We start from the raw sequence: 24,687 nt of genomic DNA on the forward strand, positions 1-24,687 counted from the left end.
CAAAGTTCTTAACCCGAGGTACTATTTCTGGGTTAGCGGAGCCTGTAACCTGAAGCGTATGTAACCTGAAGCATATATAACCCAAGGTACCACTGTAGTAAGTAACTTTGCTTCAGGATGAGAACAGAAATTGCGCGGTGGCGGCAGCAGGAGGCCCCATTAGCTAAAGTGGTAGCTCAGGTTAAGAACAGTTTCAGGTTATGAACGGACCTCCAGAAGAATTAAGTTCTGAACCCGAGGTACCACTGTACCTGCTACCTGTTGCAACCCCTTCTTCCCCAACTGTTCCTGGAGGTGCAGGAAAGGGGCTACCCCCTTTTTGCACCTGGTCAACCTTGTGGGAGGAATACGAGGGCTGGGCTGAGGAGCCCATGGGCAGAATTGGGAGTCCCTCTACAGGCTGGGGGGGCAGCAGCTGATGCTGGAGAAACCAGGGGGGGTGAGTTCCCCATAAGGCTGCTCCCCGATTCCTTTGGGGGGGTCCTGAGCTTCTCCTATGTCTTTGTCCACAGCAACGATTTCAGCCGGCTGGTGAGAGAAGCTTACCTCTCTTTCTTCCAATTCAGCGGACAGACTCTGGACCAAGCCCTGAGGTGATGTTCCTTCCTGTGGGGTCGTGTGTGTTTTTCCACCTTGCTCTTGAACGGGAAGGCGGGTGGCCATGTCCCCCACCCTGGGAAGTACGCTAAACCAGAGGAGGAGGAGGGCTTGGCCTCCCAGGGAGCAGCCCAGCGGGAGAGGCAAGGGGCTGCCCTAGGTTTCTACAAACTTTGGATCAGCCTCAAAAGGGCCCCATTTCAGGTTACAACCAGAAATTTACATTGCATTGTATTAGTGGGGGAAAGAGAGAGCAGTAATTTTTTTGAAGGGATCACTTAAAATATCCAACTGAAGCAGAGAGGAAGCTTTGTGGGGGGGGGGTGGAATTCCTGTTTTGGCTATTCTAGGAGGGCAGAAAGGGATGCGGGTGGTGCTGTGGGTTAAACCACAGAGCCTAGGACTTGCCGATCAGAAGGTCGGCGGTTCGAATCCCCACGACGGGGTGAGCTCCCGTTGCTCGGTCCCTGCTCCTGCCAACCTAGCAGTTCGAAAGCACATCAAAGTGCAAGTAGATAAATAGGTACCACTCCGGCGGGAAGGTGAACGGCGTTTCCGTGCGCTGCTCTGGTTGGCCAGAAGCGACTTAGTCATGCTGGGCACATGACCTGGAAACTGTACACCGGCTCCCTCGGCCAATAAAGCGAGATGAGCGCCGCAACCCCAGAGTCGTCTGTGACTGGACTTTTACCTTTACCTTTAGGAGGGCAGTAACAGGCCTCGCCCAGCAGGGGTCCTTGATAATTTGAGGGAGGGTAGGGGAGAGAGAGCAGGATTCTGGCTGAAGGTCCTGCTGACATGGGCAAGGAATTGGGCAGGTGAGGCGTAATCCTATCTCCCCTACTGTCCCTGGACCCTTGTCGCCTGTGTGTGCTGAGCTCCACTGTTGGGAGGTCCCAACTTCCTTCCAGCTTCGTGGAGTGATGTAGTTGACACTGGCAGCCGGCAGAGGAGGGCAGTTGCCTCAAGGCTGCCTCTCCTCACACGCTCCTCTCCCTCCTCTTTGCAGGTCCTTCCTGAAGGCGTTTGTGCTCACCGGGGAGACCCAGGAGCGGGAGCGGATCCTGCGGCATTTCTCCGAGCGCTATCACAGCTGCAATCCTGAGGTCTGCTTCAGCCCAGGTAAGGCAGCCAGCAAGGCCGGCTCTTCACCTGCAGCCCCAGACAGGGCTTAAATGAGGGAGGGAGCCCTTGTCCCTCGTCTCATGCAGTTTGGGTGTCTGTGTGTAAACGGTCCCAGGTGGCCCATGTGTATCCTGAACTGTGCGGGATCCTTTCTACTTGGAAGGTTTTGTGGCTTTAAAATAAATTTTATTCACCTTTAGCTTTAATGATTACCATATTTTTCACTCTATAAGACATACTTTTTCCCTCCTAAAAAGTAAGGGGAAATGTGTGTGCGTCTTATGGAGCGAATGCAGGCGGGAAAAGCCCCCGAGAGCTACACACACGCTCCGCGCGGCTCTCGGGGGCTTTTCCCCGAGGAGGGAGAAGGGACCGACGCGGCCAGTCAGTCTCTTCTCCCTCCTCATAGAAAAGCCTGCAGGAGCCGTGCACCCTCTAGAGGGTACGCGGCTACTGCGGGCTTTTCTACAAGGTGGGGGAATTGCCCTTCTCCCTCCTGGGGAAAAGCCTGCAAGCGCCGCACACACGCTCCTTGCGGCTCGTGAAAGGGAGCTCTGAACAGAGCCTGGGATGCGTACAGGCTCTGCTCAGCGCTCCCTTTAAAGAATACTTTTTTTCTTGCATTCCCCCTCTAAAAACTAGGTGCGTCTTATGGAGCGAAAAATACGGTATTGTCACAAATAAGTCATTACAGGATTCTCTGAATTCCTGAACTTTCCTCCGCCCCTATGTGGTTCCCATAGTTATTTTCCAACTGCATCATATAATGTTCTCCATATTTTCTTAACGCTCAGTTCTCACCATAGTTCTGATTACATTGCAAGTGGTTTGTTTTTTTTTTAGAATCCTGCCGATGTTTTTAATTGTTTACAGTGTTCTTTTAAGTAACTTATAAATTTCCCCCATTCTTTATTGAATTTATTATCCTCTTCATCTCTGATCTTCCCTTTCGTTTTTGCCACTTCGGCATAGTCCATCATCTTTGTCAGCTATTCTTCTTTTGTAGGTACTTTATATTCCTTCCATCTTTGGGCTTCCATCTTTGGGCTAATAACATTCGCGCAGCTGTCATAGCATACATTGGTATTTCTGGACCTAGAATTCCTAATAAAAAAAGCTTCTGGTTTTTTCCACAAAAGTTTTTTTAAAAAATAATAATAATTCAACTCATTATAAATCATTTCCCAATATGCTTTTGTCATCTTGCACAGTTGGGCCTGCCCAGTTTGCATGTCTTTGGGGGGGTCTCAGAACCTGGGTCTGCTGGCTGCTGACTTTAATAGGGGATGGAAAATACCCGGGCCCAAAAGAGGTTCTGCTGTACATCCAGTCCAGCCTGGGACATTGTGCTCCTGTTAAGAGCAGGAACTGCAGGCAGGAAGATTTGTTTTCATTCCTTGGGCTCCAGCCCAACGCTCCTTGCCTTGCCACTTCAGCTGGTCCTGAGCCCCTTTTCTGAGTAAGGGGGTTTGCTGGCGTTCTGGGAGCAGGGGGCCTGGGTCCTTTGAGCCTGTGGGCCTCCCCTGACCTTCCCCTCGGTCTCCTCCCTCCATAGGCGCCGACTCCATGGGGCCTGAGGGGGCCCGAGCCCCCTCAAAAATTCGTTTGGGGGGGCTCTGCCCCCCCAATAATTTAAGAAAATTATTAGGCACCTTGCCAAAAACCGCGCAGGGGACTCCGGCGCGCGCCTCCCAAAGTAGAATCATAGAATCATAGAATCATAGAGTTGGAAGAGACCACAAGGGCCATCGAGTCCAACCCCCTGCCAAGCAGGAAACACCATCAGAGCACTCCTGACATATGGTTGTCAAGCCTCTGCTTAAAGACCTCCAAAGCAGGAGACTCCACCACACTCCTTGGCAGCAAATTCCACTGTCGAACAGCTCTTACTGTCAGGAAGTTCTTCCTAATGTTTAGGTGGAATCTTCTTTCTTGTAGTTTGGATCCATTGCTCCGTGTCCGCTTCTCTGGAGCAGCAGAAAACAACCTTTCTCCCTCCTCTATGTGACATCCTTTTATATATTTGAACATGGCTATCATATCACCCCTTAACCTCCTCTTCTCCAGGCTAAACATGCCCAGCTCCCTTAGCCGTTCCTCATAAGGCATCGTTTCCAGGCCTTTGACCATTTTGGTTGCCCTCCTCTGGACACGTTCCAGTTTGTCAGTGTCCTTCTTGAATTGTGGTGCCCAGAACTGGACACAGTACTCCAGGTGTGGTCTGACCAGAGCAGAATACAGTGGCACTATTACTTCCCTTGATCTAGATGCTATACTCCTATTGATGCAGCCCAGAATTGTGACCGGGAGCTCCTGAGAAGGGGCGGGCAGGTCGGTCAGTCAGAGGAAGACCCCCAGCGGCGGGACTTTAGAAAGGAATGGAGCCGCGGGGCCGAGGAACGGCGTATTCATCGCCAGCGAGGGACCGGGGTGAGGGGAGAATGGAGGGGACGGGAGTTCCCGCCGCCTGAGCGGGGCTTTTTTTCTGGGTTCGGCTAAGGTGACGTTGGTAGGAGGGGGTGGCCGCCTCCTGGCGCGAAGCCTGGGGAGGGCAGGCCGGTTCTTGCATGCAAAAGCACCACTGCCATCCTGCCGCCATCCCTCCCTCTGCAGATGCTGTTCACACCCTCACCTGTGCCATCATGCTCCTCAACACTGACCTGCACGGGCAGGTAAGTCTATGGGGGATGGGGGGGTGGCTTTTGTATGCAGGGGACCTAATGGAAAGAGGGCTCGCCTGCCACCTCGCGCTTCTGGGTCTAACTGTACGTGTAGGGAAGGGAAACAGGAGGGGGGCCTTGGGGGAAGCACAATCTGGACGTTACGTTACCTTGGGCCTGATGCGCACCTTTCCTCCCTTCCCTGCTTGTGGCATGCAGCATAGCGGGCGGAGCATGACCTGCCAGGCTTTCCTCACCAATCTCGACGGGCTGAACGATGGCAAGAACTTCCCAAAAGAACAGCTGAAGGTACAAAGGAGCGGGAGCCCTTTCCCCTTGTCCTGGGGGGGGGGAGACTGGGGGCTTAGCTTGGTTGAGCAGTGTCAGGGAACTGCCATCACCTCAGAGGCGAGAGATGGAAGGGCAGTTGTGTTATAGGGAGCCTCCGAAAATCTCGCGAAGCAGTTCCTCCTCCAGCCAGGAGGGAAGCCCCACCTCCAGGGACCAGGGAATGCCTCATCCCTGGAGAGGTGGGAAGCGCACCCTTGCCAGCGCCCATTCTGCGCAGTAGTCTTTGGCGCAGGGAGGGGCAGAAAAGGCTGGGGGTGACGCCACTTTTATGCTGGGGGAGGTACAAAGACCGACCACTCCCAGATTCTGCTAGCGATTGAGCCAGACATGAACTTATGACGCTCTTCACTGTAAATAGTTTGCACCAAGAACAAAGCCTATAAAAGACAGGTCGGAGTCCTGACTAGTTACTCTCGAGCAACCGCCACACCCTGTGACAGGCAGCCTTGCTTAGGCCTTCTTTGTACGGAGGTGGGCAGCCTTCTGCCACTTTAGGTGCCAGCTAGGGGGACGACGGGCAGCCGTCCGCTTGGAAATCCCCCCGTACAAAAAAATTATCTCTGTGTTGGGAACTTGGGACACAGAAGGGGAGAGGCTCCTGGGTTCACGTTCTCCTGGACGACGGGCCAGACCTTTTTAAGACGTGAAAATGTCTTTTCAAGCGTTCTGTCTCGTCCAGCCGAAAGCGTGACTCTGAGCACCTCTGCCATCGTGCTTTGTTTGAGCTTCTGTCCCCAAGGGATCAGGTGCTCAGTTTCGGAGGAGAAGGGGAAATCCTGTTACAGATAGGTAGCCGTGTTGGTCTGCCATTGTCAAAATAAAAAAGTTCCTTCCAGTAGCACCTTAAAGACCAACTAAGTTAGTTCTTGGTATGAGCTTTCGTGTGCATGCACACTTTTTCAGATACCTTGATGGCATACACAATGTTAGACGATGAGCAATTAAATAGTTCCGAGATGGTATGTGTGATGTTGTTGGGGCCAGTAATGGTGTTGTCCGGGTGTATGTGGCAGCAAAGTTGGCATCTGGGTTTATTGCAGGCTCTGGTGCCAGTGTCCGTGTTAAGTCTGGTTGTAGTATTATTGTGGGTTAGGAGTTGTTTAAGATTGGGTGGCTGTCTGTAGGCAATGAAAGGTCTTCCTCCCAGGGCTTGAGAAAGAGAACTGTCATTGTCCAGGAGAGGTTGTAGATCTCTGATGATGCGTTGTACTGTTTTAACTTGGGAGCTGTATGTGATGACTAGAGGGGAAATCCTGACAGACTTTCTCTGCCAGAGGAGGCGCCTGAGGCCCAGACCCCTTCCAGCTGGCTTCTCCTTTGCCTCCTCGGGGGTGCAGCGGGTCCTGGGGGGGGGGACATGCGTCAGGGTGGGGCCTGGATGTGAAGAGGGAATCATAGACTGATGGTTCTCTTTTACACTCTCTCTCTCTCTCTCTAGGAGCTATATCATTCCATCCGCCAAGAAAAACTGGAATGGGCTGCGTAAGTAAAGATGGTGGCAACGACGTTGGGGGGTGGGTGGGTGTCAGAACTTCTGAGTGGGCAGAAGAGAGGCCCATGGCTGCTCCTGCAAGGTGGCCCTCCAGCCCCAAATGCCCTGGGGGCACACAGAAAGAAAGAGAATTGAGGGGCCACAAACCGACCGGGAAATAATCTTCAGCCAGTCTGTTCCCAAAGGTGGCTCACAGCCAGGACTTCAGGTGATGGACGGAGGCTGAGGCTGGGGGCAGCTGCCCTGGTCTGCCTTTGAGGTCTCTCCCATCACAGGGACCATAGAATTGTGGGAATGTTGTGGATAGAAGGAGAGGATATTTTGATTAAATATTATCCTTCCTCACTCACACTAGTGAGTCAGTTGCAGAGTACATTCCCCAGTATATAACAGGAAGCTAGTTGGTAGAATCGTTTGAATCTCTTGAGTTAAGCAATCCAGTCTGGCTTGTCCAGATTGGGTTTGATCCTGGTGAATTCCCCTTTTATCCCTCTTAAGAAGAATAAAGACACAACAGTCTTCTTTTAAAAGTAATGATAAGAAGTTTACTTACATTCAATTCACAGTAGGTTCCCTACTGGGACGCGGGTGGCGCTGTGGCCTTGTCAGTTTGCATTTCTTAGTACAGAAAGCATTGATCTGATGTGTAGAAATCTTTCCTGTTCTACTTAAATCAATAGGGTTCTGGAAGGTTTCTTTCTATGTGAAAGGAACAGGAAGAAGGTTCTTGTTTGGGTTATTCCTTCTGAGAAGCTGAGAACAGCTGGTTTAAACTGGTTCTGTTATCTTTCTGTCACGATCATGCTGACTATAATAGTAAGGCCAGAAGAAGCCGGAGCTTACTCTCTCTTTCTATCTCTTTGTTCTGGTGTGGTGTTCTGTTCTATATGCTGTAGTGTTAACGTTTAGTCTTACAAGTTACTGTAAGTTTGAGTTAAGTCTGCTGCAATTAGATTTTTTTATGGACTGTGCCAATCCTGAATGTACAGTGGTACCTCAGGTTACATACACTTCAGGTTACATACGCTTCAGGTTACATACTCCGCTAACCCAGAAATGGTGCTTCACATTAAGAACTTTGCTTCAGGTTGAGAACAGAAATCGGGCTCTGGCGGCGTGGCAGCAGCAGGAGGCCCCATTAGCTAAAGTGGTGCTTCAGATTAAGAATAATTTCAGGTTAAGTACGGACCTCCGGAACGAATTAAGTACTTAACCCGAGGTACCACTGTATTGGATTTGTGGCCATTATGCTCATTTGCCTTCAGTAGCAGGATGAGATACAATTGCCTCTGGTCTGTTTTTGGGAACTCCGCAATGTGTTTAAGTCGTCCTCCTCCACAGATGACAGGTGCCTTTCCCCTCTGCTGCTCCATCTCCAATGTTGACATCAGATTCAGCTTCCAGTTGGATCAGCTTCTGTTTGTGGGAGGGGAGGGCAGCCCAATGCCTTGGGGGGGGGTCACCTTTAGCAGTCATGTCAGCTTTCAGAAAAGGAGGAGTTTACTGCAGTGGCTGAATCAGGAGCTGTTGCTCACCCTGTCCCCCCAAAAGGCCTTTTCAGACAGACCCTCACGAAGCCTCTTTCTCCTCTTTCTGCTGCAGGGATGAGGAGGAGGAGGAGAAGTCGCTCAGCGCCGCGCTTCTCTCGCCCTCAGCATCCGGCCAGAAAAAAGCCAACCCTTTCCTGACTCTGTCGCACGACCCCGAGGCGAAAACCTACCGGCAGGGCCTCCTGGCGCGCAAGGTCCACGCGGAGGCCGATGGCAAGAAGAGTGAGTGCTGGGCCAGGGGGCACGGCAAGCAGCAGCCCACAGGGACCTGGGCCTGCGAGAGACATCAGCCGTCTCACATGCATGCCAGGGCTGTGGGCAAGCTGGGTGGGAGTGGGCAGTGGTGGGGGCACTCCTGTGCCACAGGGGTCCTAAGCAACCTCACAGGGGTCCTAAGCAGCCACAGGGGTCCACCAGCCCCTCCTGGGCAGCCCTAGACACCAAGGTGCAGGCGGCAGACCCAACTTGACCGCTCCCCATCTCACTCTTTTGCAGCGCCCTGGGGCAAGAGAGGCTGGAAGATGTTTCATACGGTGCTGAAAGGGGTGGTTCTCTACTTCTCCAAGGTAACCAGGAGCAGGCCAGACCACCACGGAAACCAAAGGACTTGTGCTGGCTGTGCAGTGCTTGGCCCTTCTCTCTCTTCTGGCATCTTTACTTCCCACCCACCCTTTCTGCTGACCCCTGGGGTCTCACAGTTGCAGGTAGAGAGCCCTGCTTTGCATGCAGAAAGTCCCAGGTTCAGTTCCGTACGGCTGGGCTGGGAATGCCCTCCACCTCTACCTCCACCATGAGAGCCAGTGTGGTGTAGTGGTTAAGAGTGGTAGTCTTGTAATCTGGGGAACCGGGTTCGCTTCCCTGCTCCTCCACATGCAGCTGCTGGGTGACCTCGGGCCAGTCACATTTCTTTGAAGTCCATAGGCGCCGACTCCATGGGGCCTGAGGGGGCCCGAGCCCCCTCAAAAATTCGTTTGGGGGGCTCCGCCCCCCCAATAATCTCGGGTGCCCCTCCAGCAGAGCGCCACCGCCGCCCCTCCCCCAGCCCAAAGTGCACAGGGTCGGGCTGCATGCCTCCTGCCCTCCCTCCCGAGCAAAAGCTCCACCCAATTTCCTTCGGAGCTGATTAATAGGCGCAGCACGCTCTCCCCTATTCGCTCACGAGGAGGCGGCGCCACTTTATCTGCATATTCATGAGCTTATTTATTATTCATGAGCTTTCGCGGGCTCCCCCAATATTTTTTATAAATCGGCGCCCCTGTTGAAGTCTCTCAGCCCCACTCACCTCACAGAGTGTCTGTTGTGGGGGAGGAAGGGAAAGGAGAATGTTAGCCGCTTTGAGACTCCTTGAAGGGAGTGAAAGGCGGGATATCAAATCCAAACTCCTCTTCATCTTCACCTGAGACCCTGGAGAGCCTCTGCTCATCTGGGTTAGGGCGTCCTGAGCTAGAGGGACCATTGTGTGTCTCTTTAACCAGGGGCTTCTTCCCAGGCTGGCCGAGTGGGACCCTCTGCCCTGGCTGCCGGCTCAGTTCCACCCAGGACCCCGTCCCCTGGCTCTGTGCATGTTATCCTGGGTCTGGCCTCCTGCCCACCTAGCCTGGCTGGCCTCGGGCGCCTCTCAGCTCATCTACCTGGGGTTAGTGCTGCAGGCAAAATCTCTGCTCTGCCCCCGCACCCCCGATTCAGCTTGCTCCTGCTGTTCTCGCAGGATGAGAGCCGGACGGACGCCTCTGCCTCAGAGGAGCCCATCGGGGTTCACCACGCCCTGGCCGAGAAGGCCAGCAAGTACACCAAGCGGCCCCACGTCTTCCGGCTGCAGACGGCCGACTGGCGCATCTTCCTCTTCCAAGCCCCGTGAGTATTTGCAGACCTCTCTTGCATTTGCTACCTCCTCAGCTCAGGATTTCCTTTTGGCTCCCTCTGAGGCAGAAGCACTCCTGTCATGGATGGGTCCAAGGGAGGCAGGCCTCCCCAAACCACTGCCGCTTCCTCCTCACCTGAGCAATTCGTAAGCTTCACAGATCCAAAAGGAAAAGCAACAAAGGATGGCTTTGGGCAGGAAGCAGAAAATCGCATTCGGAAAGACTTCGGTTCTTGTGGTATTAGTGACACAGCAGCAACATTCTTCATCAGCAAGCATAGAGCAAACAGTTTTAGTTTTTTAAGTGTGTATTCAAAACGGAGAAACAGGCTTTGGTCTCTGGCGTGCCTCAAAATCTGTCCCTGTCACTTAACTATAGTCTTCGTCGGCAGTCCTGGGGAGTCAAGGTTACTGCTGTTCCCATTTAACTGAGTGAAGAGGCCCAACAGTAAACAAATTCTTGCAGAAGGAGGAGAGGTCTGGGACCCAATCCTACTAGGCTGAAACCCAGCTCTGCCTGCTGCGATGTGATGGCTCTTGGGATAACGGCTGTATACAGTGGTACCTCCGGTTACATACACCTTGGGTTACAAACACTTCGGGTTACAGACTCCGCTAACCCAGTAGTAGTACCTTGGATTAAGAAGTTTGTCCCAGGAAAAGAACAGAAATCGCGCACGCCGGTGGCGCGGCGGCAGCAGGAGGCCCCATTAGCTAAAGTGATACCTCAGGTTAAGAACAGTTACAGGTTAAGAACGGACCTCCGGAACGAATTAAGTTCGTAACCAGAGGTACCACTATAAAGGGACCCCTGACCGTTAAGTCCAGTTGCAGACGACTCTGGGGTTGTGGCGCGCATCTTGCTTTATTGGCTGAGGGAGCCGGCGTACAGCTTCTGGGTCATGTGGCCAGCATGACTCACCCACTTCTGGCGAAACAGAGCAGCGCACAGAAACACTGTTTACCTTCCCACTGGAGTGGTGCCTATTTATCTACTTGCACTTTGACATGCTTTCAAACTGCTAGGTTGGCAGGAGCAAGGAGCTCACCCCGTTGCAGGGATTCAAACTGCTGACCTTCTGATCGGCAAGCCCTAGGCTCTGTGGTTTAGACCACAGCACCACCCGCATCCAACCACTGTAATGGATTTTATTATTTGACAAGCACAATTCTGTTTCTGGATTGCAATTTGAAACATAGCTAAACTTGGTGATGTGTGTGTAACTCTTGCCTGCTGGTTTGAGAACTGCCTGGTGTAAGTCATGCCTGTTGCGTGCAGACTTCTGCTCGGATACCTCCTGTCGACTGTCTTCCTTCTGCATTTTCCTCAGGCTGCTGCCACCACCAAGCAAGGGCCGATGGGGCTCTTGGGAGCAGGAAAGCTTGCTAGATTAGAAACATGCATTCACTTGGAACCTTCTACTATATGTGGTATTGGGATGCGGGTGGCGCTGATGTCTAAACCACAGAGCCTAGGGCTTGCCGATCAGAAGGTCGGCGGTTCGAATCCCTGCGCCGGGGTGAGCTCCCGTTGCTCGGTCCCTGCTCCTGCCAACCTAGCAGTTCCAAAGCACGTCAAAGTGCAAGTAGATAAATAGATACCACTCCGGCAGGAAGGTAAACGGCATTTCCGTGAGCTGCTCTGGTTCGCCAGAAGTGGCTTAGTCATGCTGGCCACATGACCCAGAAGCTATACGCCGGCTCCCTCGGCCTGTAAAATGAGATGAGTGCAGTAACCCCAGAGTCGTTCACGACTGGACCTAACAGTCAGGGGTACCTTTACCTTGACCTTACCATATGTGGTGGACATGTCCAGAGTTTAGAAAGTTCTGGGACATGATCCATGAAGAAATAAAAAAGTTACTAAGAACTTCACATAGTAAAAGACCAGAAACTTATCTTTTGGGAATAATGAACACTGATATTCCAAAAGAAAAAAACTTATATTTTCTGTACGCGACATCAGCGGCGAGAATTCTGTTGGCTAAGTAACTGGAAGGGTAACCAGGTACTGACCAAAGAGGAATGGTCATGTAAATTATGTGAATATTTGGAACTGGCCAAATTTACGGATAAGACTAAAGCCAATGAATTCAGTCAAGAAGGAATGGAATTGCTTGAATGACTATTTAGAAAGACAAGGTTCAAATGCAAAAAAATGGCTGTGTCTAGAATGACCTTGTGAATGGAAAAGGGGAAGTATACATATATGCACATCTGTATATTAAGATGAAAATAATACTGAAATACAGATAAAATATGAAAGGTGAAAAGAATTGTGAGAGTGATGGAAGTCTATTATTTTTATTTTGTAAAATATTGTTAATTGTATTGAAATATTATATTTTCTTTATTCTTTTACTGTCTACCTTTCTTTGCATTTTTTCTTCTTTACTTTTTCTTCCTTTCTGTTTTATTGGATATTATTCTTTATGTATGGTTTTGTTTTGATGTATTTACTTTGCGATATAACAAAGATTAAAATTAAAAGGAAAAAAACCGAGAAACATGCATTCATATAACTCTCCCTGCCCTCTCCTGTTTACCTAGGACCGCAGCGGAAATGAGTTCCTGGGTTTCCCGGATAAACCTGGTGGCTGCCATGTTCTCTTCGCCACCCTTCCCAGCAGCTGTGGGCTCCCAGAGGAAGTTCATCCGGCCAGTTCTTCCGACGGCACCTTCCAAGAACTCCCTGGTGTGTGCCCTGGGGCTCCTTCAGCAGGCTGCTTTGCGGCTGGTGCACAGAAATGGCAGGATGGGGGAATTTGGGGTGGGCATCAGAGCGCAGCCCATGGGCTGCCCCAAACCCTTCTGTGGCTCGCTCCCCAGCTGCAACTTCCTGCCAGATCCTGGGCAGGTAAAGCTGAGCAACAACCTGTTCCAGTGGCGTAGCGTGGGTTGTCAGCACCCGGGGCAAGGCAAGTAATTTGCACCCCCTAACCCGTGGATTTGTGCCCCCTAACCCGTGGATTTGCACCCCCTAACCCTAACCCCCAGATGTTGCGCCCGGTGTGGCCGGCCCCCCCTGCACCCCCCACGCTACGCCACTGACCTGTTCCTCTTGCTGCAGGAGGACCAGCACTTTTCCCATGAATCCTGGATGGACCAGGTGTCAGACGACCTGTTGGAGCACCAGCGGAACCTGCCCAGCAAGCGAGGCCGGGGCCGGGACCTGGAAGAGTATCAACTCAAGAAGGAATATTTGCTCTACGAGGTGGGCAAGGACCAGGCCTGTCTTTTGCAGGGGGCGGTGGGAAGCTCCCACTGTACTCCTCCCCACTTTGTTTTGTTTTTTTTAAAAAAATAATTGTCAGAGCTGCTTGAAGATCCTAGCTCACAGAGGATCACGCTAGCCAGCGATCATTAAGTAAAAGTCTTTATTGAATTACAGTTTCCATTCTCACGCTGCTGCGCGCAACTCTACGTCTAGTAGCTAGATCGGCGAAGCTCCGTCTGAGTCTCCGCCCCGTGTGCACCAACTTAATATCCTAGCCTTGCTCCACCTTTTCCGCCTGACTGTCCTCCTCTGGGTCCCTCTACCCCCCGGGGCTTCTTCCTTCCGGGATTCTTCTGACGCTGACCCGGACCCTCCTGCCTCCTTGCGCCGGGCTTTAGGACCTGGCTCCCTTTCGGGGCTGCTTACTGCGCCGCCTTCCTCTGCATTTGAACTTGGCGCGCGCGCCCAACCTTCCACTTTCCTCTTAACCGTTTCTTCGCTCCCCGATGGAGGTGTGGCCACTCCTGACTCATGTCCTCCCTCCTGTGGTGAGCTGCCAGCGCTTCCCCCCTGGCTCCCTTCCTCTTCCCTGCTTCCTGGCGGTGACGCTGGTCCCGATTTCCAGCTGCTCCCCCCTGAGTCCCCTCTGGCTCTATCTTCCTGGGGTGCCCCCCTAGACTCCCCCCTTGCCCTGGCCACTGGTGCTCCTTTCTGTGAATCCTCTGATTCACTGGAAAGACTAGGAGATCTCGGGTCGTCGTCATCACTCATCTTTTCTTCTGCCTCCTCCCCTTCGCTCTCTGTTTCCTCCCTTGCCCGTGCCTCTGCTCCTAAACCCCTGACATCCATCCCCCCCTCGAAGCCCCCCATTCCCCCCTCCCCTCCTTCCGGTGCCGGAGCTGGGGGCTGCTGTTGCAAAGGGACGAACGTCGGATATCGGTCGCTTCCCGTGGCGGGCCTCCCTCTGAAGTCTCGCGGGTCTTCCTCCCTGCTCTCGTCGACAACGGTCACCTCCGCTTCCATCTCTGTGCCGCCGTGCTCGAAACCAGGGTCGTCCCCGAAAACGTCCATGTCCGTCTCTCCCTCACTTCCTCCTGGCGGTGTTGCTCGTCCCGGGCCTTCCAGCCACCGTCTGCGGAACTGCTCCTCTGGTCTATCGTCCCACCAATACGAGGGTTCTGATGCAGATCCCGAGGGTGACCCCTCCGGGGAACGGACGTCTAGTGTCGGGTCCTCGTCCGAGTCGAACCCCCGGAAAGTGCTGGCCGAAAGCGTGGGCGTGAAAAGCCAGTCGTCGAAAAAGTCTGCTGGCATAGGTCTATGGGGAAAGAGGGCATGAAACTCGTCTTTGAGGAGAGGTTCGTCCAAGGCGTAGCCCGGCACCCAGCTGTTCGCACTGGCCGGGGTGCCCTCCTTGGCGAGAAAGTATTCTACCCCCTCTTCCCCCCATCTGGAGTCCAAAATCTCCGTGACTTCGTTGATGCGCTCCTTCTGTGCCACTCCCGCGTGCCCTGTTCCGTCTCTGACCGGACTCGGCGCTGTTCCGGGTTCCTGGAACCTGTGCGGTGCCTTGTAGGGAGTGAGCACCGATCTGTGGAATACCGGATGCATTCTGGAACCCTCCGGAAGTGCCAGTCTGAAAGCTACCGGGTTGACCTGCTCTTCGACTTGGTAGGGCCCCAGTTGTTTATGCCCTAGTTTCTTCTTGGCCAACGACCTGGCCGGCACTGCGTGGGCTGCTAACCAAACCCAGTCTCCCACGTGGAGCTCTTCGCCAACCCTTCTGTGCTTGTCCGCTTGTACCTTGTATGCGTGTTTGGCCAGCTCCAGGTGGCGCCTCAGCTGATCGTGGACTTCCTGCAGCTCCGACGCGAACGCATCTGCTGTCTGCGGCTCCCCCTCCCCCCTTCTTTCCAGTCCCGGGAAGGTTCTGGGGTGCCTCCCGTTGTTGGCGAAGAACGGCGTGACCCCCGTGGACACGTGCTTCGTGTTGTTGTAGGCGAACTCGGCAAGCGGCAGGTAATCCACCCACGTCGCAGGCTGTTGATTTGCATAACATCTCAGGTACTGCTGCATGATGGCATTGACCCGCTCTGCTTGCCCGTTGGTCTGCGGGTGTCTCGCCGACGCCAGGTTGATCTTGACGTTCAGGAAGCCCATCAGCTTCTGCCAGAAATTCGAGATGAACTGCCGCCCCCGGTCGGACAGAATAGACCGTGGCAGACCGTGAACCTTGAACACGTGGTCTATGAACAGTTTGGCGGTTTGCTCCGCCGTGGCCACCTTAGCACACGGAATGAAATGCGCCATCTTGGAAAACAGGTCCACCACCACCAGCACTGCCGTCTTGCCCCTCGAGCTGGGCAGATCCGTGACAAAGTCCAGGGCCACCCTCTCCCAAGGTTCGACCGGAGTTTGCAGCGGTTCCAACAGTCCGGCCGGCGGTTTGTGCACTGGTTTGGCCCTCTGGCAGGTGTCACACCTCGCCACGTAGTCTGCGACCTCCCCTCTCATTCCAGGCCACCAGAAATCCCTGGCTACTAATTCCACCGTCTTCTCCTTGCCAAAGTGCCCGGCCGTGGGCGCGTCGTGCAGCTGCTGCAGCACCTTGGCGCGAAGGTCGTCTCCCGGCACGTAGATGGCCCCCTTACGGATGAGCAAACCATCTCGTAGCTGGAAACCGTCGGCCGCAGCCGTGCCCCTTTGCACCTCTGCCATCTTTGCTTGCGCGAAGGAGTCATCCTGCAACGCTCGTCGCACCACCTCCAGGTCCACAGTGGCCGCGGCGCACGCCCATACTGTTGGTGCGAAGATGTGCATGGCGGCCGCTGGTGTTGCGTCCTCCAGATACTGTGGCTTACGGGAGAGGGCGTCCGCCATGATGTTAGTGTCCCCCGGGACATACTCTATGCGGAAGTCGAAGTTCGCAAAAAACTCCGCCCAACGTATCTGCCTCTGGTTTAGGAACTGTGCCGTGCGCCAGTGCTCCAGATTCTTGTGGTCCGTGCAAACCTGCACCGTGTGCTTGGCGCCGATCAGGAAGTGCCTCCACGCTTTGAACGCTGCATGAATGGCCAGCAACTCCCTGTCCCAGATGGTGTAGTTCTGCTCGGACTTGCTGAGCTTCCTGGAGTAAAACGCTGCCGGTCGCCACACCCCCTGCTGGTCCTTTTGCAGCAGGACCGCCCCCACGGCTCTGTCCGAGGCGTCTGTCTCCACCCTCATCGGCCTGCTGGGGTTGACGTGAAGCAGCTGCTCTTCCGACGCGAAGAGACGCTTGAGTGCCTGAAAGGACTGCTCCGCCTCCTCTGTCCAAATGAACTTCTTTTTCTTGGAGCTAAGCGTGTCTGTGATGGCCGCTGTCTGCATCGCGAAGCCCTTGATAAACTTGCGATAGAAGTTCGCAAAGCCGACAAACCTCTGGACCTCCTTCCGGTTGCGTGGACTCTTCCAATCCAATACCGCGCGAACCTTGGCGCTGTCCATGGCGAGCCCCTTGTCAGACAACTTGTAGCCCAGAAAATCCACCTCCGTCACGTCAAATTGGCACTTCTCCAGCTTGGCGTAGAGCCTATGTTGCTTTAGTCTGGTCAGCACTTCCTTGACGTGTCTGTCATGCTCCTGCTGCGATTCCGAAAAGATCAGGATGTCATCTAAGAAACAGACGCACGTCTTGTAGAGAAGTCCCGCCAACACGTGATGCATGAAAGCTTGAAAAACGTGGGAGCCATTTTGCAATCCAAAGGGCATAACTCTGTATTCGTAGGTACCCAGTGGCGTGAACATGGCCGTCTTCCACTCATCTCCCTCCCGCATACGAATGAGGTTGTACGCCCCTCGCAGGTCTAACTTGGTGAACACTTTTCCCTTCCGCACCTTCGCCAGGAGGTCGTCGATTCGGGGCATGGGGAAGTCCGACGGCTTGGTCCCATTGTTTAAAATGCGATAGTCCACGACCAGTCTTTTTTGGGGCGTGTCTCGCTTCTTAACAAAGAATACTGGACTGCCCCCCGCTGCCTTGGACTCTCGGATGAAACCGCGCTCCAAATTATGATCTATGAACTGTTTGAGTTCCTGCAGCTCGTCCTCTGACATGGAATACAGTTTCCCCTTAGGCAGCGCCACCCCCGGCAGCAGGTCAATCTTGCAGTCATATGGTCTGTGAGGGGGCAGCCTGTCCGCCTCCTTCTCGCAGAAAACTTCCAAAAATTCTGCGTACTTGTGGGGAATCGCTTGCAGCGTGCCTAGCAGCAGCTGTGACTCCTCTTCCTCTCCTTCCTGCCGGGGCACGATGCAGTGTTCAGCACAAAAGGAAGAGCCGAAGATCAGCTGCCTCTGGTACCAAGCCAGCGTTGGGCTGTGCTTGTCCAGCCAACTCATTCCCAATACAATGGGCGTATCCGATAGTTGAGTGACATTGAAGCTGATGATTTCTTTGTGATTTCCAAGTCGCATCGCCATGGGCGGCGTCTGCTTCACCACTTGCCCCCCTAGCAACTCCCTGCCATCCACCGTGACAACCTGCAGGGGCCGTGTGGCCGGCAGCAACTGTATAGCGTGTTTATCGACAAAGTCCTGCCCTATAAAGTCCGCATTGCTGCCTGAGTCAATGGTGATTGGCACGTCAGTGGTGATTCCATTGGGCAGCTGGAGAGATGCGGTGAGCCTCACCACTGGTTTGGGCGGGAGGGGGTTCACGGGCTGTAAAACCTCTGGGGACTGCGTCACTAACACGTCTGGCTGGGCCCCAGGGCCTCTTCCTCCAGCCAGACTGCGTCGTTTCCCTGCTGTGGTCCCCCTTGCTGCGGTGCTGCAGTCACCATTGCCGAGGCTGCAGTAAGCTTGTGGAGCCTCTGGGGACACTCTTTTGCCATATGCCCTGGCTCCTCACAGACGTAACACTTCCTGTTCCCTCTAGGAGGCTTCGCTTTCACTGCTGCCGGTGCTAGGGCTCTGGTTGCTGACTGAGCCCTTGCACCTCCAACCTCCATAGGTTCGGCTCCTCCTCCTGGCGGAGGCGTGGATTGCGCCCGCGCTGCTTCTCTGGGAAGGAAGGAGGGGCCCCTGGCTGGTTCGCGCCCTTCACGCCCTTCGTCCCTGCTCCACGGACGTCCTTCCAGCCTCACCCCCACTGCCAGTGCCCTCTGAACGACCTCCTGGGTGGTTCGGGGTCTCTCCCCCCTCGCGATCTCATCTTTAATCGAGTTGTGCAGCCCCTCCCAAAAGAGGTCTCTTACAGGAGCCGAATCTCTGTCCCATTCCAGGGCACTGACCAAGGCGAAAAAGCGGGCATGATACTGCCTGACGCTGGCCCTCCCTTGTCTCAGCCCATGCACCTCCTTCCGTGCAAGATCCACGTCAATACTTGATAAAAAACACCCATCCATCGCTTTAATAAAGGCATCTGCATTCTGGAGCGCCGGATCCTTATCTCTCCATAAATTGCGTAGCCATGCTTTCGCATCCCCATGCAAATGGGACATGATGAACCCCACTCTCTCTTGTTCATCTCTAAAGTCTTTATGCAGCAGTTGCAGTGCGCACAGTACGTCGGCTCTAAAGTTGGGATACTGTTGCAGGTTCCCATCGAAGTGAGAGACCAGCCCGCCTGTCCGTCTTGCCAACCCAATTCCCTCCTGCCGGGGTGTCTGCTTTGTCAGCACGTCTAACCTGACCTGGAGATCCCTGCAGGCGGCAGCTGCCTCCTCCTCTCTCTTCCTGGATGCGAGAGCCTCGGCGTTCAGTTGTGCCACTGCGTTTCTGAGTTCCTCTATCTGCTGCTCAGCCGTCATGTCGTCTGCCGTTCGTGAGCTCGCTAGTAGGCACCTGTTTCTCTCCCCTCCTCGAGGCTGTAGATGCCCACAAGAGGGAGACGGAGCTTACTGTCAGAGCTGCTTGAAGATCCTAGCTGACAGAGGATCACGCTAGCCAGTGATCATTAAGTAAAAGTCTTTATTGAATTACAGTTTCCATTCTCACGCTGCTGCGCGCAACTCTACGTCTAGTAGCTAGATCGGCGAAGCTCCGTCTGAGTCTCCGCCCCGTGTGCACCAACTTAATATCCTAGCCTTGCTCCACCTTTTCCGCCTGACTGTCCTCCTCTGGGTCCCTCTACCCCCCGGGGCTTCTTCCTTCCGGGATTCTTCTGACGCTGACCCGGACCCTCCTGCCTCCTTGCGCCGGGCTTTAGGACCTGGCTCCCTTTCGGGGCTGCTTACTGCGCCGCCTTCCTCTGCATTTGAACTTGGCGCGCGCGCCCAACCTTCCACTTTCCTCTTAACCGTTTCTTCGCTCCCCGATGGAGGTGTGGCCACTCCTGACTCATGTCCTCCCTCCTGTGGTGAGCTGCCAGCGCTTCCCCCCTGGCTCCCTTCCTCTTCCCTGCTTCCTGGCGGTGACGCTGGTCCCGATTTCCAGCTGCTCCCCCCTGAGTCCCCTCTGGCTCTATCTTCCTGGGGTGCCCCCCTAGACTCCCCCCTTGCCCTGGCCACTGGTGCTCCTTTCTGTGAATCCTCTGATTCACTGGAAAGACTAGGAGATCTCGGGTCGTCGTCATCACTCATCTTTTCTTCTGCCTCCTCCCCTTCGCTCTCTGTTTCCTCCCTTGCCCGTGCCTCTGCTCCTAAACCCCTGACAATAATATTTATTAAGATTTAAAAGGTTACAAAAAGGGAAAATAGAAAACAGCATATTAAGCAAAACCAAAACATCACATCACAATAAGGAAAAAAGAAAGGAAAAAAACCTAGAAAAATAAAAACAGTTAGAAAAAAAATAATAAAAATAATACCTTCCCATAACTTATCTTTCATTTGCTTGTTTCCTTGACCTCCTCACACCTCCCTTTTTTGTATTCTAGTTCGGTTAGCTATTTCAGCAAGTCCTTTCCATCTTTTCCAGTTTTTGTCCTATATTTTATCTTAATATAATGTAACTTTACTTTCCCTCCTTTCACCATTTAACAATCTGTTTTTTTCTTAATCCTTTAAAGCATTTCTGCTAAAACCACATTACTTCATTCCAACATCCTTCTAACATTCCTTAATTTTACAATGTTTCTGTAAACAAACTTTAAATTTCTTCCAATCTTCTTCCACCGACTCTTCTCCCTGGTCTCGGATTCTGCCAGTCATTTCCGCCAGTGTACTCCTCCCCACTTTGAATGCTCAGAACACCTCCCGTATTTTTCGCTCTATAAGACACACTTTTCCCTTCCTAAAAAGTAAGGGGAAATGTGTGTGCGTCTTATGGAGCGAATGCAGGCGGGAGGCTCTGCTCAGTGCTCCCTTTAAAGCAGTGTTTTTCAACCACTGTTCCGCGGCACACTAGTGTGCCGCGAGATGTTGCCTGGTGTGCCGCGAGATGTTGCCTGGAGGGAGGCAGGCGAGTCGGGCAGCGAGAGGCAGGGCGGCGGCGAGGAGAGGCCGCCCAGCGCGGGGCTCTCGCCGTCTGCCTGCCTGGCTGCCTGCGAGCTCGGCGGGCAGCGCCTCCGTCCGCAGCACCCGCCTCGCGGCTCTCATTCCCTGCCCCTGCCAAAGCTCACCCAGCCAAGCCGCGCTCTCCTTCCTGCCTCGCTTTGCTGCCTCCTCCCCCCCCAAAGCTTGGAGGTTCCCCGGCGCCGACCCTCAGGTTTGACCCCCTTCTCACACCTGTTCGTGCTCCTTGCATGGAATGGGGCGGATGGGGAGGAACGGGGCTCGCCGCTGCCTCCGCTCGCCCTCCCCCCCTCCGCCGGCGGTCCCGCGATTCTTGGCTTTTTTGGCGGTTGGCACAGAAGGCAGGCAAGGGGGAGGGGAAAAAATTGAAACTTATACTTTCGTGCGTCCCTCCCGGCGTGACGCTGCGCGCTGACGTCACGGGGCTGTAATGGTGGTGTGCCTCGAGATTTTTTTCATGAAACAAGTGTGCCTTTGGCCAAAAAAGGTTGGGAAACACTGCTTTAAAGAGCCGCGCACATGCTCCGCGTGCTCTTTAAAGGGAGCACGGCTCTTGCGGGAGTCTTAGCCACGCACAGCCTCTCCTGGGCCGGGGGATGAAGGTTCCCCCTGCCCGAAGAGGCTGCGTGCGGTTATCCCATTCTGGGATTCAGAATTTTTTTTTTCTTGTTTTCCTCTTCCAAAAACCAGGTGCGTCTTATAGAGCGAAAAAATACAGTAACTTGTAAAAACATACATAACTTCTCCAGGGCAAGGTTTTTACAAACGGAGAGTTTGCATGTTGTTGAGGTCTTTGCTGGCTGCTTTGCTCTCAGGCTGCCAACTCTGAGCTTTTCCTTATCCAAATGCCTCCTCACAGTCCTGCGGTCTTTTGCAAGCTTCCCCAGTGAGTGCAACACATCTGTCGCAATAAATCTCACTACCGCTCCTTAAAAGAAAGAAAAATCTGCAGTAACCTGCCACTTTTGCATGCGGTTATGTACCCTGACCGTAAAAGCTGTTTTGACAGTGGAATGGACTCCCTTGAAAAGAGGTGGGCTTTCCTTTGTTGGAGGCTCTTAAACAGAAGGAAATAAGTAGCTATCTCATCTTTAAAAGACATCTGAGGGCAGCCCTGTTTAGGGAAGTTTTTAATATTTAATGCTGTATTGTTTTTAACACTCGATTGGAAGCCACCCAGAGTGGCTGGGGAAACTCAGCCAGATGGGCGGGGTATAAAAATTTATTATTATTATTATTGTTATTATTATAGATTTGGAGGGAGGCAGTGTGGCATAGTGGTTCAGAGCGGTGGACTCGTAATCTGGTGAACCGGGTTCGCTTCCCTGCTCCTCCACCTGCAGCTGCTGGGTGACCTTGGGCCAGTCACACTTCTCTGAAGTCTCTCAGCCCCACTCACCTCACAGAGTGCTTGTTGTGGGAGAGGAAGGGAAAGGAGATTGTTAGCCGCTTTGAGACTCCTTAGGGTAGTGATATAGCAGGATATCAAATCCAAACTCCTCTTCTTCTTGGAGGGCCACCTGTCAGATTCTCCAGTTGTGATCCCTGCATCACAGAGGGTTGGGCTAGACGACTCTTTTGCGGTGTCTTCAAGCTCTACAGCTTTGATAATTACAGTGGTACCTCGGTTTACAGACGCTTCAGGTTACAGACTCCGCTAGCCCAGAAATAGTACCTCAGGTTAAGAACTTTGCTTCAGGATGAGAACAAAAATTGTGCGGCGGCGGCAGGAGGCCCCATTAGCTAAAGTGGTGTCTCAGGTTAAGAACAGTTTCAGGTTAAGAACGGACCTCCGGAACGAATTAAGTTCTTAACCTGAGGTACCACCGTACGTGATTTTAGACTACAGAAACATTAACTATGGACATATTTTGCATCCTTAATCCTGCGTGAGAAGATGGGGAGAACTCCTCCGTTAACAGGATGAACCTTCTCCCTGGTCCTGTGTCTGAGGGGCGCTGCCCTAGTTGACTCCCTCAGGTGCTGCCAGCCAGAGGCGGCCTTCCCCTCCCCACCCCCCCACATGACGCCCTGCCTTCTTTTGTCCCTTTGTGCAGAAGCGCCGCTACGAGACCTACGTGAGACTGCTGGAGGTGAAGCTGGCCGGTGAAGACACGGAGGACCTTGAGCAGTGGGAGATCCGGCTGGGGGAGGCGGGCGAGTTGCCGGCCGAGGAGGCCTGCGCGTCCCTGCAGAAGTCCCACTCCAGCCCCTCCCTGAACGTGGACGGGCTGCCTGCGGGGGTGAAGGTGAAGCGGAACATTTCTGAGCGCCGGACAGTACGCAAAATCATCCCCAGGCGCAATAAGCACTTGCTGTGAGGGTCCCTGCCCTCCAGTGCTGCCGCCGCCACCGCCGCCCTCACTGGAGATGGGAGCCTTTCTGTCTTTCCCTCACCCATCCCTTTGGGTCTCACTCCACTCGAAGCCCAAAGTGGAGACACGGTACGAAAGGAGGAGCGCTGCCCTCTGAACCGGCGCTTGCAGAATTTGGACTCCAGGTGGCGCAACGTCTCAAGAAACAGATGGGCAGAGGCTGTTGTGGGCACAGTCTCCAGGGCATCGCCCACACCACCTGCCTTCAACGCAGAGACTCAGGGAAGTGTCCTGCCTGCTGCTGCTGGGCTCCACTTTCGGGGGCTCAGCCTTCTGCTGCCTTAATCCCCGTCCCTCATTCCTCAATCGCTGCCACTGGGGCAGCTGTGACCTTTGTGCAATAAACAGAGATATGCAGGGACTCAGCCTGGATGTTGAGGGCCGGTGGGGGGGCGGAACAGCTCCCAGGACCCTTTTGCCCCAGAGGGACAGGGTGCCTGGGGAGAATTGAAGGCCTCTCACCCCAAAACTCCTAATATAGTGGAACCTCGGCTCCCGAACGCCTTGGGAGCTGAACGTTCCGGCTCCCAAACGATCGAAAACCGGAAGTGATTGTTCCAGTTTTCGAACGTTCTTTGGAAGCTGAACGTCCGGCGCGGCTTCCACAGCTTCCGATTGGCTGCAGGAAGTTGCACTTTGGTTCCCGAACCATTTTGGGAATCAAATGGACTCCCTGAATGGATTAAGATTCCACTGTAACTGATCCCAGTGTCTTCATGTAGATACCAAATACAGTGGTACCTCGGGTTACATACGCTTCAGGTTACATACCCTTCAGGTTACAGACTCCGCTAACCCAGAAATATTACCTCAGGTTAAGAACTTTGCTTCTTTGAGAGCCAGTGTGGTGTAGTGGTTCAGAGCGGTGGACTCGTAATCTGGGGAACCGGGTTCGCGTCTCCGCTCCTCTCTGAAGTCTCAGCCCCACTCACCTCACAGAGTGTTTGTTGTGGGGGAGGAAGGGAAAGGAGAATGTTAGCCGCTTTGAGACTCCTTAAAGGGAGTGAAAGGCGGGATATCAAATCCAAACTCCTCTTCTTCTTCTTCTTCAGGATGAGAACAGAAATCGCGCAGCGGCAGCAGGAGGCCCCATTAGCTAAAGTGGTGCTTCAGGTTAAGAACAGTTTCAGATTAACCACAGTCCTCCAGAACGAATTAAGTTCTTAACCCGAGGTACCACTGTAGAACTGTGATTAGTCCCCCACAGCGCCCCATAGCAGAGCTGCCAGGGGGCCAGAAGGCACTATCCCAGTGCTCCTCTCTGGACTCTACCCTGAACATAGGATTGGAGCAAGGTCTCTCTCCTCTCGTCCCACTCTCTGCAGAAGTCATCCATCAGGGTGACCAAGGCTGACTTGGTTCCATGGCCAGATCCGGACCCAGATTGGAATGGATCTAAATAATTGGTGTTTGCAGCTGCCACCCCCCCTCCTCCAGCTTTGCCTGAAACTGCATCTAGTCGATAGTTGCTCCCATCCAATAGTTCAGAACCGGTTTCTTTAGGCACAGTCACACTACGGCTGCTTTCAGTGCAGCAGGGACTAGTGAAGAGTTAGCCACGCTCTAGAACCAACCAGTCAGCCCCTCTCTGCTAGATTTAATGAACCAGGAGGGGTGAGGGGGCACACGGTCACATTGCCACCAGCACCTTGCCCACACCAGCTGATTGCATAAGATGAAACTGGTCCCACGAAACACCTGCAATGACTGCACTGGGTACTTCAACCGCAGCTGCAACAAGTGCAGAGTCAAGACCACTCCAAAGTTGAACAATCTTTATCCTCAAAGTGTGTAGCCGGTTAGTCGCAGCGGGTCTCCAAGGACCCCAGAGGGTCCTTCCCCACAATGGGAATCAGAAACCTCCAGAATAGGTCCACTGGCCGGCTGCAAGAGGATGCAATAAAAAAGGGACCCCTGACCATTAGGTCCGGTCACGGATGACTCTGGGGTTGCGGCGCTCACCTCGCTTTACTGGCCGAGGGAGCCAGCGTACAGCTTCCGGGTCATGTGGCCAGCATGACTA

The 24,687-nt window shown here is 53.6% G+C and overlaps 1 protein-coding gene across 6 annotated transcripts in view; it reads left to right on the forward strand.

The window, feature by feature from the left end:
- The window catches only part of LOC310711833 (uncharacterized protein), a 37,700-nt gene extending 14,675 nt beyond the window's left edge, over positions 1-23,025 (forward strand). For all 6 annotated transcript variants that reach the window (XM_083514170.1, XM_083514172.1, XM_083514173.1 and 3 more), the window contains exons 6-16: positions 513-593; positions 1,607-1,719; positions 4,336-4,394; positions 4,602-4,691; positions 6,172-6,215; positions 7,828-7,997; positions 8,271-8,341; positions 9,484-9,629; positions 12,187-12,331; positions 12,707-12,850; positions 22,347-23,025. In XM_083514170.1, coding sequence (XP_083370296.1) covers positions 513-593; positions 1,607-1,719; positions 4,336-4,394; positions 4,602-4,691; positions 6,172-6,215; positions 7,828-7,997; positions 8,271-8,341; positions 9,484-9,629; positions 12,187-12,331; positions 12,707-12,850; positions 22,347-22,610 — 1,327 coding nt within the window. In that variant the 3' untranslated portion in view covers positions 22,611-23,025. The remainder of the gene's footprint in view (positions 1-512; positions 594-1,606; positions 1,720-4,335; positions 4,395-4,601; positions 4,692-6,171; positions 6,216-7,827; positions 7,998-8,270; positions 8,342-9,483; positions 9,630-12,186; positions 12,332-12,706; positions 12,851-22,346) is intronic.
- Positions 23,026-24,687: the final 1,662 nt, after the last annotated feature.

This window comes from Podarcis liolepis (assembly GCF_965112155.1).
Source record: "Podarcis liolepis genome assembly, chromosome: 7".
In the NCBI taxonomy this organism is placed as follows: Eukaryota; Metazoa; Chordata; class Lepidosauria; order Squamata; family Lacertidae; genus Podarcis; species Podarcis liolepis.